We start from the raw sequence: 14,072 nt of genomic DNA on the forward strand, positions 1-14,072 counted from the left end.
TTGTAGTTAGCCCAGAGGGCAGACGTCCAACGTCATATTTCATAAGCCTGCAAAGACTGTACGACACACAACTTGGGAGTGTCCACAAAGGCTGGGTACGAAATAGTACGTGACGCCGACCTTGTGCGACGTCCCACTATAAAAGTGACCCCCGTCAGGGGAAAAAGACCCGCGCCGAAGTGGCCAAGGCGCGCACATCCGACACACGCTTGGCAAGAAACCAAACACAAAAGCACAGCCAACGTAGCTGAAAGTTCCATTAAAGATAAACAAGCGGTAGCTTGCCAGGACAAAGTAGGTGCAAGACCACAATGACGTCCCAATGAACCGAATACCGAGGCACCGGGGTTAAAGAGAGACGAACGCCTCGCAAGGGCCAGTAAACGAAAGGGTGTCCCCCCACTGGAGAACCTTCCCCAGGTCGGTGTCCCGTTGAGACTGCGGGACGCATAGCAGCAATCGTCCTGATTAGCCAGGCGCGTAGTTGCCAATTCGGCTAAAATCTAAAACTGAAACGAGGGAAGCGACCACGGGATCTAAGTCCTTCCGAACACACCAACGCAGCCACTTAAGCCAAGCGGGTTTGTACCGATTCGCCGTACTGTCGACCCAGGCTGTGGATAGCGGGCTCCCAGCCGATCCCGAAAGGCCCGGGAGCGACCAACGTCTCCAGAAAGTCTCCGTGCCATGAGGCGGAGAGAGCCCTGAATGACAAGGGAATGTGGCTCCCGAATCTGGATCGAGCAAGAGATGAGGAAAAAATAGGGGGAATATGATTGGAAAAACCCAAGAAAGGACCAGAAAATCGTCAAACCAGACTTGAGACCCCCAGAGCGGCGTAATCAACACCATCTCCACGTCCTGACGGTGAACCTGAGTCGCCGTCTCACCACCATTGAGAACGGAGGGAACGCCAAGGCGGCCCCCGACCCCAATCCTGGGGGAAAAACATCCATGGCAACTGCCAGAGAATCCGGCCTCCAACCGAAAAATCTTGGGAGGAGGTGGCACAGCCAGGACGCAAAACAGATCCCACGAAAAACAGACCCCACCGGGTACTCAGCCATTGGAAAAAACTGGGACGTCCAGCAACCGCCGACTGGCAACCTCTATGTAGCGGGAGAGCCAGTCCGCCACCCGAGTGGCTCGGACCGGCAAGGAGACTGCCGCCACCGATATGTGACGTGCAAGGCAACAGTCCCAGAACTCCCTTGCCAAACCCGCCAGAGCTCGGGGGCGAGGTCCACCCAGGTGATCGACGTATCAGACAGCCGAGACGTAGCCCATCACCAAAGGGATACAGGACTACACAGAATCCTTGGCTCAACCTCGGATCGCCAAAGGCCCTGCGAAGAGCCCCAAACAGTTTACATGTAACCGTGGTCGTCGGAGGACCAGCGCCGCCTGTGGAGAACTCCCCGCAACGGGTACCCCCAACCCGACCTGCCGGCATCGGAGACCATCACTAGGTCCGGGACCGACCCGAAGGTCGCCCGGCCACACCTAGCCGCCATACGGGAGAGCCACCAGGCCACCACCACCGTCACGCCCTCCGAAAGGGCGCATCAGGTCGTAGGACATGCTCCTTCGGAGGTGTCGGGCCCGGAGGCGCCGGAGCGCTCTGTAGTGTAACGGCCCTGGGAAAAGATCGCCGGAACGGCAGACGACAGGAGTCCGATCCCTCGAAACCGTCTGCCGTAGCGTATGTTTGATCCTAGCTATCTCCCTCGAGGGAAGACTGAGAGAGGCCCCGACTGAGCCTATGACAAAACTTAGGAACACGATGTCCTGACACGGAACCAGAAACGACTTGGATTCGTTGAGGACGAAAAAACCCGTCTCTGGAGAAACAGAACCTCTTGCTGAAGGGACCAGCCAGAGTCCTTGGAACACTGGGCCATCAAAAGGATGTCGGCAAGGTAAGCGATCATCCGAATACCTTGTCCCCGCAGGAACTCCACCACCGGGTGGAGCACTTTTCGTGAAGCCCTAAGGGCCGAGGAAAAATACCGAAGGGAAGGGAGGCGAAACCCGAACACACAGTTCCAGCAAAACTGGAGGAACGCCGCCATCCGTCTTGTCCACCAGGAAGGTATTGCTGAGAAAAACATCGGGATGCCGCGTTGATAGGCGGATGGCCCCCTTCCGGAGTAACTCCGAGACCTCCCCGTCTATCAAGCGCGCGCCGGGCTCGGAAACACCATCGGCCGTGGGCCCGAAGCCTGAAAAGGCTGGTAGCAGGCGGCTATGCGGAAACCCCGCACGGTTCGCGAACCCAGGCGCCCGTAGGAAGCGACGCCCCTTCCCCGTAAAAGGCCGCGAGCCTGCCCGCCACGAGGACCCGGTCCGAAGACAGGACACTTACCGTGGGGACTGTTGGGTCCAGGCGTCTAGCGGTAGCCTCGACCGCCAAGCGTTGGCCTCTCGTGGGGTAAAAAATCACCGAAGTTCGCGGAGGTCTGGTACCGGCCCCTGCCGGAGCCTCGCCCCCTACCGGTGGCCTGCTGCCCTGCATGGTCGAATACAACAAGGAAAGGCTCCCCAAAGAAGGCCGCCCTGCGCCACCGACCCTGCTTCCAAAGAAGCCAAGGCAAGTAACTTCGGGTCCAGCTTATTAAGCAAGGACCTCCGCCGAGCGGTGGACAGGGAGCAGGTAGCGTCCCCCAAAAAAGGATCACCCTCCGAGCCCAGTTAGGCAAACTCAGGGGAAACGACCGTGCCATTGGCTTACGCCTCCTCCGCCATGTCGAGGATCTACGTTGCGGCCCAACCGCGCCAATGTGTCTCGGCACGACCGGCAGGAGCGGGCAATGCCCTTCCGCGAGGAAAAGGTGGCCACTTTGCGCGTAACTCTGGTGCTAGGGACACTTTACCCTCCAAAGACTTACGCAGGCGACCCTGCCACGAACCTCGCCACCGTGTCAACCGGTGCCCAGGCGGCGGACCGAGGATGCCGAATCTCACCCGGGACCAACATGCCGGAACTGGCTCGGGTAGCGCAGCGGCCGAGCCTGAAGGACGCCAAAAGCGCATTGACCCACCAGCGTCCCCGTGTCAGGGAGGGCCGGTCCCGGGGACGGAGGCGCGGTCCCCAACCCGCTGCAGGCTCAGGGCCCGAGAGTGGCGCAGGGGGACCAGGTTGGCGCATTCCTTTACAAAGCGCGCAGACAGGCGATCCTCCATGGGACCCACCGCCTCCGTCGTACAGCGACATAGGAAGCTGTCGACCGCATGATAAAGTGCTCCTCTTGTAAATAGGAGAGAAAGAAATAGCCATCTTGTATGTGAAGCTGATGACCGCTTGCCAAAAGGTCCCATCATGTAAATAGGAGATAGATAAAAACCATCTAGACAGTAAAGAACCATCAAACTATTATGAAAATAATCATCAAAAGAACCATCATGGTGAAGCTGTTGACCGCTTACTAAAAGGTCTCATCCAGCAAATAGGAGATAAGTAAATAATAAATAAATAAATAACCATCTAGGCAATAAGAACCATCAATGTAGTAAATAAATAAATGTAAATAAATAAGCGTCAAAAGAACCATCTTGTTCCCTGGCTGCAAAGCAGTAAAAGGCAGCCTATAGCACAACAGCGCTGTGAACCTTACCCCCCTGACAGAGGGTGTCAGACAACCAGAATATGGGCAGACCATACAGACTGCAATAACGTTTTGGGCCAACTAACTGGCAAGGTAGGGTAGCACGACACCCCCCCCCAACGCGCTGGCCCTCCACACAGGGACCGGGCCTAACCACCCCAAATGCGCGTTGCACCACACAGAAATACAGAAGAAACGTGCACTCGCCTACCGGCGTCACCGCGGTCTCAGCCGCCAATACAGACCCCGTAGGGCGTCAGGGACAGGAATGCAGGGCCAGATACCGACCCGGAGCACCGGGCGTAGAAGGGGTGGAGAGGGCAAAGCTCCGGGCCCGACCTGCTCCGCAGCGCGGCCCCCCCAGCAGGAAGGGAAGCGCGCCGAGGAGCAGGCGAGACGACCGAGCGCCCTCTGGCGGGCGCCTCAAACACCGCACCGCCGCTGGGGCTAACGTCGCGAAAGGAGCGAGAGCGCTCCCGCGACAGGGCTCTGCAGGAGGAAAATGGCAATAAAAATCATCAACAGAGCCCCACACACCCCCGCCAAACCGCCGACGGGAAATACATCGCCCCAGGCCCCAAATCCAGAAATAGGGAAAAAACACTTAACTGACTGCTGCGTGAGCAGCGAAGAAAGAGGAAGAAGGTTGAGAGGGGACTGGCTTTAGTACCTGGACTGGACATAATAGAAGGACTAATGTTGGAAGGCTCATGGGAGCTGTAGTTTGTTCTGGATTCACAAACTTTAAAGCTGTTTGTTTCCAAGTTTTTCCTGCAGTTTGGACATGGATTTTGAGCTTTTCTAAGGCTGCTGTGTTTTTCCTAATTGTAATAAAGCGAAGGAAGAATAGCATAATCCGAAGCCTCCGGTCCTGACATAGAATTCTTTGGTCATATTACCTATTACAAGAATGACTCTCTGGTGAAAGTGGCCATCATAAAATGGATTATCTGCTTGTACTAGCTATCATTACGTGGGTCTCTGGTGAGATCAACAAGTCAGTACAGCTGGGATCTCAGCTGACAATAGCTATCATTACATATGCTCTTTTGATGCTCAAACCATCATCTGATAGGTGCTCTAGTGATGCAACCGTCATCAGATGGCTCACTGGTGAAAGCAGCCACTATCAGAAATTAAATTGTTTACCACGAGTTGGAATCTAGTTGTAAGTTGCCCCTACTAACATGATCTTTATGGTTAAACTGCTATACTAGGATGATCTCTCTGATGAGACAAGCCAACACGTGCAAGCTATACCATTAGAAGACGATATCCTTTGTTAGATTATTGCTCGTAGGATGGGCTCTCCTGTGAAACGATCTATCATAGGGCAAACTCTAGGTGAGCCTTTCCATCCTACAATCGACCACTGTTGAGATTAGGCATCACCCGATTATGATGAACTATCTAGTGAGACTACTTACAAAAATGGGCCAACTTGAACAGGCTAGTGCTCAGTCATGACCGGGTCTGCTATGTGGAAGGAAGAAGGAAGAGAGGCAGAAAAAGAAAGGAGAAGAGAGAAGAGAGGAAGGAAGGCAGAGAGAAAGAAATGGCGGGAAGAAGGATGCAAGGGAGGGATTAAGAAAGAGGATGAAGAATGCAACTCTTACAATTTTTGATCATTTTCTGTCCTGGGACAGGAAGGTGGGAGACCAGGAAATATATAGGAAGGACAACGGCGAGGAGAAAAAGAGAGATGAAGGTAGAAACTGAAGAATGGAAGAAGGAGAGAAAAGAAGGTAAAATGGAAGAACAACAGAATGGTAGAGTAAAATGATGACCAAGAGAGGGGAGTGAAAATGTTATACAAGAGGGTAGTGTGAGGGTGGGAGGAGGTCTTAGAGTGGACTAACGCTTTGGGGTGCAGAAAGGGGGAGATTAATAAAAAGAAGATGGATAGGATGAAGTCCGAGGCCATCAATGGGAAAGAGAAAGGGCTAGAGGGAGTAAACAAATTACGAGTTATAACAGATAGGGCATACAAATAGAGTGAGGAGAGAAGGCGGTAAATGAGTGAAAATGAGGGCGAGTGAGCAGAAAAGAAACAGGCAAAGAATACATGAATGTGATAGTGAAACAGACGTCTCCAATTAGAGAGACTGACAGAGGGAAAGATAGACTGACAGAGGGAAAGATAGGCAGGCAGATAGAACAGACAGACATCAAATCCATGCATCTGTGGCACGTGCAATATCATGTTAATTATGAGTAACGGTATGATTTATGAAGCACTTCATCACTTCACCCTACAGCAGATCACTATCATGTTTTCTTTTTTTTTTAGGTTTCTATATTTAGGCGTTTAGAATCACAAGAACATACTTCGAGAGCAAAGCAATATATCACATGGCACACATCCTCAGTTTTGCTCATAAAACATTTCAGTGCAATGTAGAAAACTCCTTAACATTAGAATGTCCCTACCTAAATCCTAAGACATGGTCCCCACAACATTTCACTGCAATTAACTGGTTTTTGCTCATTTCGTCAAAAACCTATAGAGGTTTTTGATACAAAACAACAAAGATGTTGCCATCCCTGTGTGTGCAAAAAAACATTCCTATGTCATTTCATGAGTTTTACACAATCGTTACATGCATGAAAACATCTATAAGTCAGTCATGTGCAAAGGAAGCATGTGCTAGTTGGTGTGGGGTTTCTAAGGTGGGCCCTTCCTGGCTCACTCTCTCTTGGCGTGCAGTGCAGGAGCTGCTGTACCCCAGCTGGTGCATGTAGCATTTGGGGGTGGAGCTTTTCATATGACCTTGGCCCCACCAACATTGTTTCCAAACATGGCTTAGATGCATATAAGAATTGCTACCCTAAAGAGTAGTTCCTCACACCCATCCATTTTCATCTGAAAGGTAACCATTGCGGAGTGTCAGAAAACTATTAGCACTTGCTGGGTGGTGGCCATTTGTAGGCCTTGGATAGGGACAGCTTTAGTTTTCTGTAGGCAGCCCAGCTGTTTCTAATATATAACACTGAACGGGTTGTGGGTCAGTTCCTTGCTCATGACTGATGGTTTTGTGGTCTATCTCAGTAGGTTCATCTTGATTCAATAGCCTTTCTTTTTATTCTTGTATTTGTCTTGCACAGGAGCATTTCGGTCTCACAGCGTTGTGACTGAATGGGTTGTATCCTTCCACTGAATACCTGAGGGGAGTATTTATTTAAAATTCAGTACTCCATGGGAATGCACGTGTTTACCTACTCTCTCCCTCTGCTTTTTCTTCCCCCTCAAGAAAGATCCTTTCAATCTGCCTCCCTCTTCACCGACTTTCTGATGTTTCCATTCCACGCCCTGTGATTTTTTTTTTTACTTATTAACCCTGCTCACTCTTGATTTGCCCTCTTCCCTGTCCCGCTCCCCATCTCATAGTTGATTTACTTACATATTTATTTAAAAGGGCCATGGAGCTGCGAAGTGTTGGTGTGCCTCTCGGTTACTTTTTTTGATGTTTCATGCGCACTTCATTTTTACTTTTTTTCCCATTTCAATGTACCATCGGCCGTCAGCCATGTTACAATGGTAAAATTAAAAATGGCCACCTGTGTCACACAAACCATGTACATGCACATATCATTAGGCATGCGTCACAACACACGTGAACAAGCATTACAGAGCATGCATGCACATCAGTGGCCATTTTGGAATGTGATTTCTTTATTAGCAAACCAATTGCTAAACTGTCAGCCATGTGTCCGCATATGTTTTCAAGTATGCTAATATGTGCAGTTAACACAAAAAGATTGACAAGGCCAATAGCTCGGCAAGTTAGGCTCAAGAACAATTGATTTTGCCAATGTTTGTTTAAAAAACGTAGCCATACTGGACTAACATTGTTTCGGATGACAGCACCGGGGTTGCTAAGCCATTAAAAAAATAATAATACCAGGTTATGAGATCAGTGCAAAGTGCAGTCTCTGCCACGGCTGATAATCTACCCCTGATTTCCTTAAATCCTATCCTGGTAAAGTAAAGTGTTAGCGTAGATCTTGTCAGCATTCAATGTGTCAGTAGTTTACAACGGGCATGGGATGTGTTTCCTTGAACAGCTTCTTGTCTGCAGTTCTCTCGCCATGTTTCATGATCCCCACATCAGAAGGATCTTTCGGCTTTAGGCCCACAGTGCAGTGTCACTGGATGACTTGACTCTACTTGGATTTTCTCTGTACTGGATAACAGTACTGGGCTCTTTGAGTCAGTGTAAATCTATTCTGTAGCAGGGGGGACAGCACAGGTGCGGGAGGCAGATTGAGTGCGAAGAAGAGAGATTGAGATAGAAAATGGGAGAGATTAGCGGAATCGCAAGAGACTTGCAATATTCCTCTATTGTTGCCTACGCTTTACCACCTCAACATTGCTTCTCGTGTCTTCTGGCAATACAAGAGTCAAAAGCAATTACTGTTCATTAAAAAAAGGGCAATTCAGGCAGTCATCACCTGCTATCCGTGCCTGGTAGGCGAACGGAAACATCATGAGAGGAATTGGGATGTAATGGCTGGGTTTGAAATCTAGAAACCTGGGTTCCAAAATAGCGATATGCTTTAGGTCAATATATTCTATAATAAATAGTATATGTGACTTATACATGTACAGTTGCAGCCACCACCGTACTCCCTTCTCACTCATTTGTTGCATATGTGCCAACTCTACTCACGGTTAATGCCCAGAGGTACACCCAACATTCAGTGCCAGCCGCTCAGCCTCATTATCTGCCCTCTCATTCACAACAGTTTAGGATTAAATTATCAATGTATTGTGTTACAACAGAAACAAGTGTATCTTTCTTTTCTCCAAGTACATTTTGTTTTGAGACTCTTGTTCTGTTGCACACATGATGCCGTTTCCACTCGGCCTCTTAATGCCTGCGAGGGTGCCTTTTGTTAACATCTTAATAGGCTGACATGCTCACTCGAGGTCATTAATGGTCACGGTCTCTAGTCCTGAATGTTCCATCTACAAATCACTGATTTAAGGGGGGGTTAGTATAATTAGTCAATGAATGTAAAACAAGACTACAACAATAAGAATGTAATAGGCAATCGCAGAAAAGTCCAGGACTGAAAACAGTGTCCATAATGACATGGAAGGAGGTTGTCACAAAAGTAAGACGGGCCGTGCATTGCTCATTTCCCCAGCAGGATGGGGGAAGTTTTGTTACTGGGGGCCAGTTTTGTAGCAGTACAGCAGTTTTAAAAGCACCCACTGCAGAGTCCTTTGAATATTTAGCAGTTTTCAGACTAAAATTTCTCTAGCGATTAAGGTACCTGCTGGAGAGAGATGGGAGTTTTATCCAGTGGCAGTTTTGACTCATCTAAGAAGGCGCAGAGGGTTAATATGCCTGCTGCAAAGAACATGTAACATGCAAATCACGTAACAGCATCATATTGCTTAGCTCAGTGGGTTACTGCTGTTGTCACAGAGATCCCTTTGTTACTGTTCAGTTCAAAAGGTACAACCATAATCTAGCACAGTGAGCTACGAACTGCAACGAAAGAGCTGCATGGAAACTGCATGGTACAAGTTAGAAAGTTATGTTTATTCCCAGTCTTTTATTATCCTAATGCTGCTAAAAAGGGTTTGAATAAAAATACATTCTTATTAGTAAAGCCAACTCTAACCATCGTGTTGCGTTCTGAGTCCTGAGTTTGTGCTCCTCAACGACTAAGCACTCTAGAATGACATGTGAATCCTACACCTTGTAGTCCCCTTGTGTTATGAAACATTTTCAATACACTGATTTACACTCACATGTTCATTGTCTCAGTATGTGTGCTTGTGATGTAGAGTGCTCCAACACCTTACACTGGTATGAGAGGAGCTATACAACAAATGGAATACATGTGAGAGAGGGGCTAAGGAGAAATGAGAGGCACTGTTGGAGGATGATATTGAGGGAATCACTGAAGAGCCCCAAGAAAGATTGTTGTATCCTAATGAAATGTAAAGTAATCGTTTACTTTGTTTTAAAAGCTAAAAAGGTTTCTAATATATTTTGGAAAATGTGTTTAGCAGACTGCACCATTTTTGTCATTTGTTCCCAAATTTTCCTTTGGGGGGGGTAGACCCCCGAAAATTTTTATTTATTTATTTATTTAAACTTATAAAGCGCACAGCTACCCGCAATGGGTTTCCCCGCGCTCAGGGACAGAGTAAAGTAGAGAAACTTGCATGCTAATTTTACTGAAAGGAAAATTCAATTCACTGCTGAAAAAGCCAAGTTTTAAGTCCCTTGCGGAAACGAAGAAGATTGGTTTCTGTCTTTAAGGTCACAGGAAGGGCATTCCAGAATTTAGGACCCAAATGGGCAAAAGAGCGGCCTCCCATTTTTGCTAGCCTAAATCTAGGAACCGAAAAGTCACCATTCCCTTGTAGTGGTCAGGATCGCTTGTTATGCACCATAGGGGGGCTGGTCTAATCAAATTTGCCAGGCTGCTTTGGGTCCCTCTCCGGCACTGGTGGTCACCCCACATCTTAGGCAACTACCAACAGCACTCCTTCCTGTTTGATATCAAGGAAATAACGGAGGATTCAAAATACAATGTTCAACTATTACATTTATCAGGTAATGCAAGGTTATAAATAAGATTGTGATTCAGGACTTCAAAAACAGATCTAATCCCACGGTGGGCGGGATGTTCCAATAAATGTCATAATATTTTTCTAAAGTCTTGGTTAGTCTAGCTACTTCTTGGTTAATGTCCCTGAACTATGGGCCTTTTGTCCCTTGAATAAATAAACACATTTTTTTTCAGCTTCCATGTTGTAGCTAATTTGGTACTGATTGGTTTGCCAGGTGCCAAGGGTCCTGAGAAACTCGTGCAGCCAGTCCTCTGTGGAAGATTCTTCCCTTAATTTCTCGGTTTTACTCTCCCTATTATTCTATACCCATTATATTTATCTGCGAACTAAAAGGTTTTGAAACACAAAATAACCCTAACAACATTTAAATTCCAATTCATTCTGTCCTACTTGCTGGCTTAGTAGTCATCCCTTATGCCTTCCAATAACGTTGCTAAAATCAATGTTCCTTGTGGTTCACATGTATCCTGCGACAAGAGGGTCTCCTCCCACCATACAGCAACACATGGTTTTAAATGTTGCTAATCTAGATCCAGGCCAAGAGTCCAAACTCCTGAGACCTTTCCTGTAATTGGCAAGAGAATGTTGTGGATTTATCCAAATACAACTCTACCCTGGAACTACTTCCCAAGCCACTCTCTTTGTCCTATTTGTAGACGTTAACATAAGTTACTTGAGATACTCCTTAAAAAAAACATAACATGTGAGAACGGTATCCATGCTAGTAAGTAAAACGGTATCTAATACATACTTATCCCACGTAGTGAATGTTGCTCTCTGAGTTGATATGCCAATTGCCTCAATTTGATTCATTCGAATACCTGCATCTAAAAACAAACATAAAATTGATGGTATGTAAACCTCAAAGCTGTCAAATGTACATATTTGTTTTTTAATAAAGGCGTATTCAATTCTAGCCTTTTGCCAGACAAATACCCTGGATCTAGACGATCAAAGCACTTCTTAAATACAAGAATAAATAACATGTCCTAAATATCCATTTTAATATACAAACTAACATACAATAATAAAATAGAGAAACCTAATGTGGATAGATTATGAGCACCCTTATTTTAAATGCACTAAAATATTCTTTTTTTTTTAAACTACTATTGGGTTCAACCATAGCTTTTTATTTAAGTAGTCCCCAATAAAAGAAGGAAAAACATAACTACAATATTCTGTTTTAAATTTCACTGGTCTACCTAAAAAATTGAGAACAGGACACCAAAAGTCTCATGACTCGGTAGAGTGAGGGTATGTGTGCCCAGTACCTCTTTGATGAGCAGGTTCCACTGAGTGGCGATGCCAGTGGGTGAATGCATGTGTGCAGTGCAGCCCTCTGGCAGAGAGGCTCAGTAACATTATTTCCCAAAAACAACAGAAAAGTCAAGAAGTTCTATAGTACAAGAATAAAAAAAAACAGACATCACTTTGACTCTACCAATCTCAGAGTCAATCAGCAGGATGGTGGCGGACAACTGGATGAACGATGATGCTGCTTCAACAGGACATTGTCACTGGAGTTCATAATTTAACCTTATATGACTGAAGGCATGAACACGGACGCAGATGTGCTTAGGATCTTTTGACAGCCTCCACAATGGGATTACGTCTTGAGATTACAGAGTAGGTCTCACCTGCTGATGCTAAGGATACCACACCTATGTCCAAAGACTCGGTACTGCTGCCTGTCCAGCCGGAGGTGGATGCATGCCAACCCATCAGAGCTCACACCCAATAGTATCACATCTCCTCAAAATACCCATACAACTCAGTGCAGCACAGGGGTAAACCCAAGGCATTCAGAACTGGCCACAACTATACCAGCCTTGAACATTGACTGTCATATATGGATTGTCTTCAGTTAAATGGTAGCTTTATTTACAAATCCCAGCTCTTACAATCTGCTTTAAGGTGTTTATGCAAGTTATGCACAGTTGGTATAAAGGGCCTCTGTTGCTTGTATGCTGCTTTTCAGGCCTCATTCATTTTTATTTAGAGTGTTTTATAAAGCCTTAACATGACCCAAGGGTACCAGAGCACTGTACATATGATACCTAAAACAGGTATTATGGTATTAAGTCTTTCATGGGCATCATTTTGAACTTAAAACTAATGACCCATGTTATTAAATAATTAATTTGCAAAAACTTTACATTCACTTTTTCAGTAAAAAAAATGAAAAGCTGTTTTAGCAGCTGAAATCTCTGGGTGAATGCATAATTCTGATTGAGCTGGTAGCTGCCATTACTTGCGCAATCGAAATTAAGAGGCCATTCGTAAAGACGTCCTGAGGACTCACAATGTTATCTTCAATGTTAATGTGTCCTGCTATGTGGGTGGTACTGCGAAAGAGGAGGAGAGAAAAAAGGCGGAGAAGGAAAGAGATTTGACCAACACAGGAAGAAAAGGTAGGTAAGGATGAAAAAATGGAGGATGAAATAAAATAAGGAACATACAAAGGAAGCCGTAACAGGAAGGAGTTGACAAATAATCTAAGGGATAAAGGAAGAAAGAAAGGCAAAAAGGAAGGAGGAGGAGATGAAGAAATAAAAAAAGATGAAGGATGGTGGGATTGTGAAAGAAAGGTGCAACGGAAGGAAGAGAGGACTGGGCAAAGGAATAGATCAGAAAAAATACAGAAAGGAATAGATGAAAGGCGTCTGAAGAAAACAAAGAAACAAGGAGGGTAGCAACGAAGGAAAGAAAGAACGTTGTGAGAAATGAATGCGATGGAATATAAACCCTTGGACAGATGTATACAACAATGAAAGGCCTTAAAACTCAAGTGTTGTATTAGGCTAAAAGTGATTTCTGTAGCTTTCTATCACCAATACGTCTCTAGGCCCTAAACATCAAGAGGATGAAGCAGATCCCATAGGCAATTTATGATGTCCATTGAAAAGATTGTTTAGAAAGCCAAGTTTTCTATTGGTGCCTGAAGAGCAGGAGTGAACTTTACAATCACAGATTTTAAAGGTGCATGTAGAGAATCTGTGTCCTCCTATTTTAGATTTGTTGAACCTGGGCCCTATCATTGGGTTAGTGGCAGAGGACCGCAGGAGCCTCTTGGGTTGATAATAACGCAGTCTTTTTTAATGCAGGCCGCTATTTTCCCTGCATTGAGTGTTTTCAAATGAATGTGTCATTTTTCAAACTTGGTCTATCATGGTCAAAGCAAAAAGCCCCCAGACACTAGTCTAGCTGCAGTTTTCTGAATCCCTTGCAGACTATGAAGAAGATATTATCTAAAGATTTAGCTTAGTTCAGTCTGGATCCAACTAAGGCGGATACTGCCATGCTGTTCCTATCCAAGGAAACTTTGGGGAGATCTTTCTTATGATTTGAATGCGATATGTACAGACAGCGACTACAGCAGAGATTTGAGGGTTCACAGATAACCAATTATCAACTCCCAAACCTTTTTACGCAGCTGCGGCCCGTCAGGTAAGAGCAGTGGGGCCCGATGGGGGGGTCAGGGGGGTTTTGACCGACGCCAATGAGCGAAAATGAATGATTTATTTCATTTTCCCTTGTTATCGTCCGTTGAAATCCCACCAGGACTGGGCCCCACCTCTATTACCTACCCGGGTCCCACCACTCTTACCTGGCGGGGCCGCAGCTGTTTTTACACAGTTTGTAGGGTAGAGAATGTTACCAAGTGCTTGTGGGCAGTAAGAGGCCAGCCATAGACTAATGACACCATGGTCTGTAAGAACCTCTGCGTTGTCAGCATTAAGATTGAGTTTATTTCTTTCCATCCACTGCCCTAACATTCGCACTGTTTAAATCATCGCTGTGGGACGTTGAAGTGCTAAACAAGTAACTAAGTTTTAGCTTAAATTTTTATATTTGTACGTTCATTCCTC

General features: G+C 46.2%; 1 protein-coding gene across 1 annotated transcript in view; it reads right to left on the reverse strand.

The window, feature by feature from the left end:
* The window catches only part of GK5 (glycerol kinase 5), a 155,071-nt gene that overhangs the window by 90,519 nt on the left and 50,480 nt on the right, over positions 1–14,072 (reverse strand). Inside the window, exon 3 of the mRNA XM_078666415.1 lies at positions 10,952–11,027. Coding sequence (XP_078522541.1) covers positions 10,952–11,027 — 76 coding nt within the window. The remainder of the gene's footprint in view (positions 1–10,951; positions 11,028–14,072) is intronic.

This window comes from Lissotriton helveticus, chromosome 11, assembly GCF_964261635.1.
Source record: "Lissotriton helveticus chromosome 11, aLisHel1.1, whole genome shotgun sequence".
NCBI lineage: Eukaryota > Metazoa > Chordata > Amphibia > Caudata > Salamandridae > Lissotriton > Lissotriton helveticus.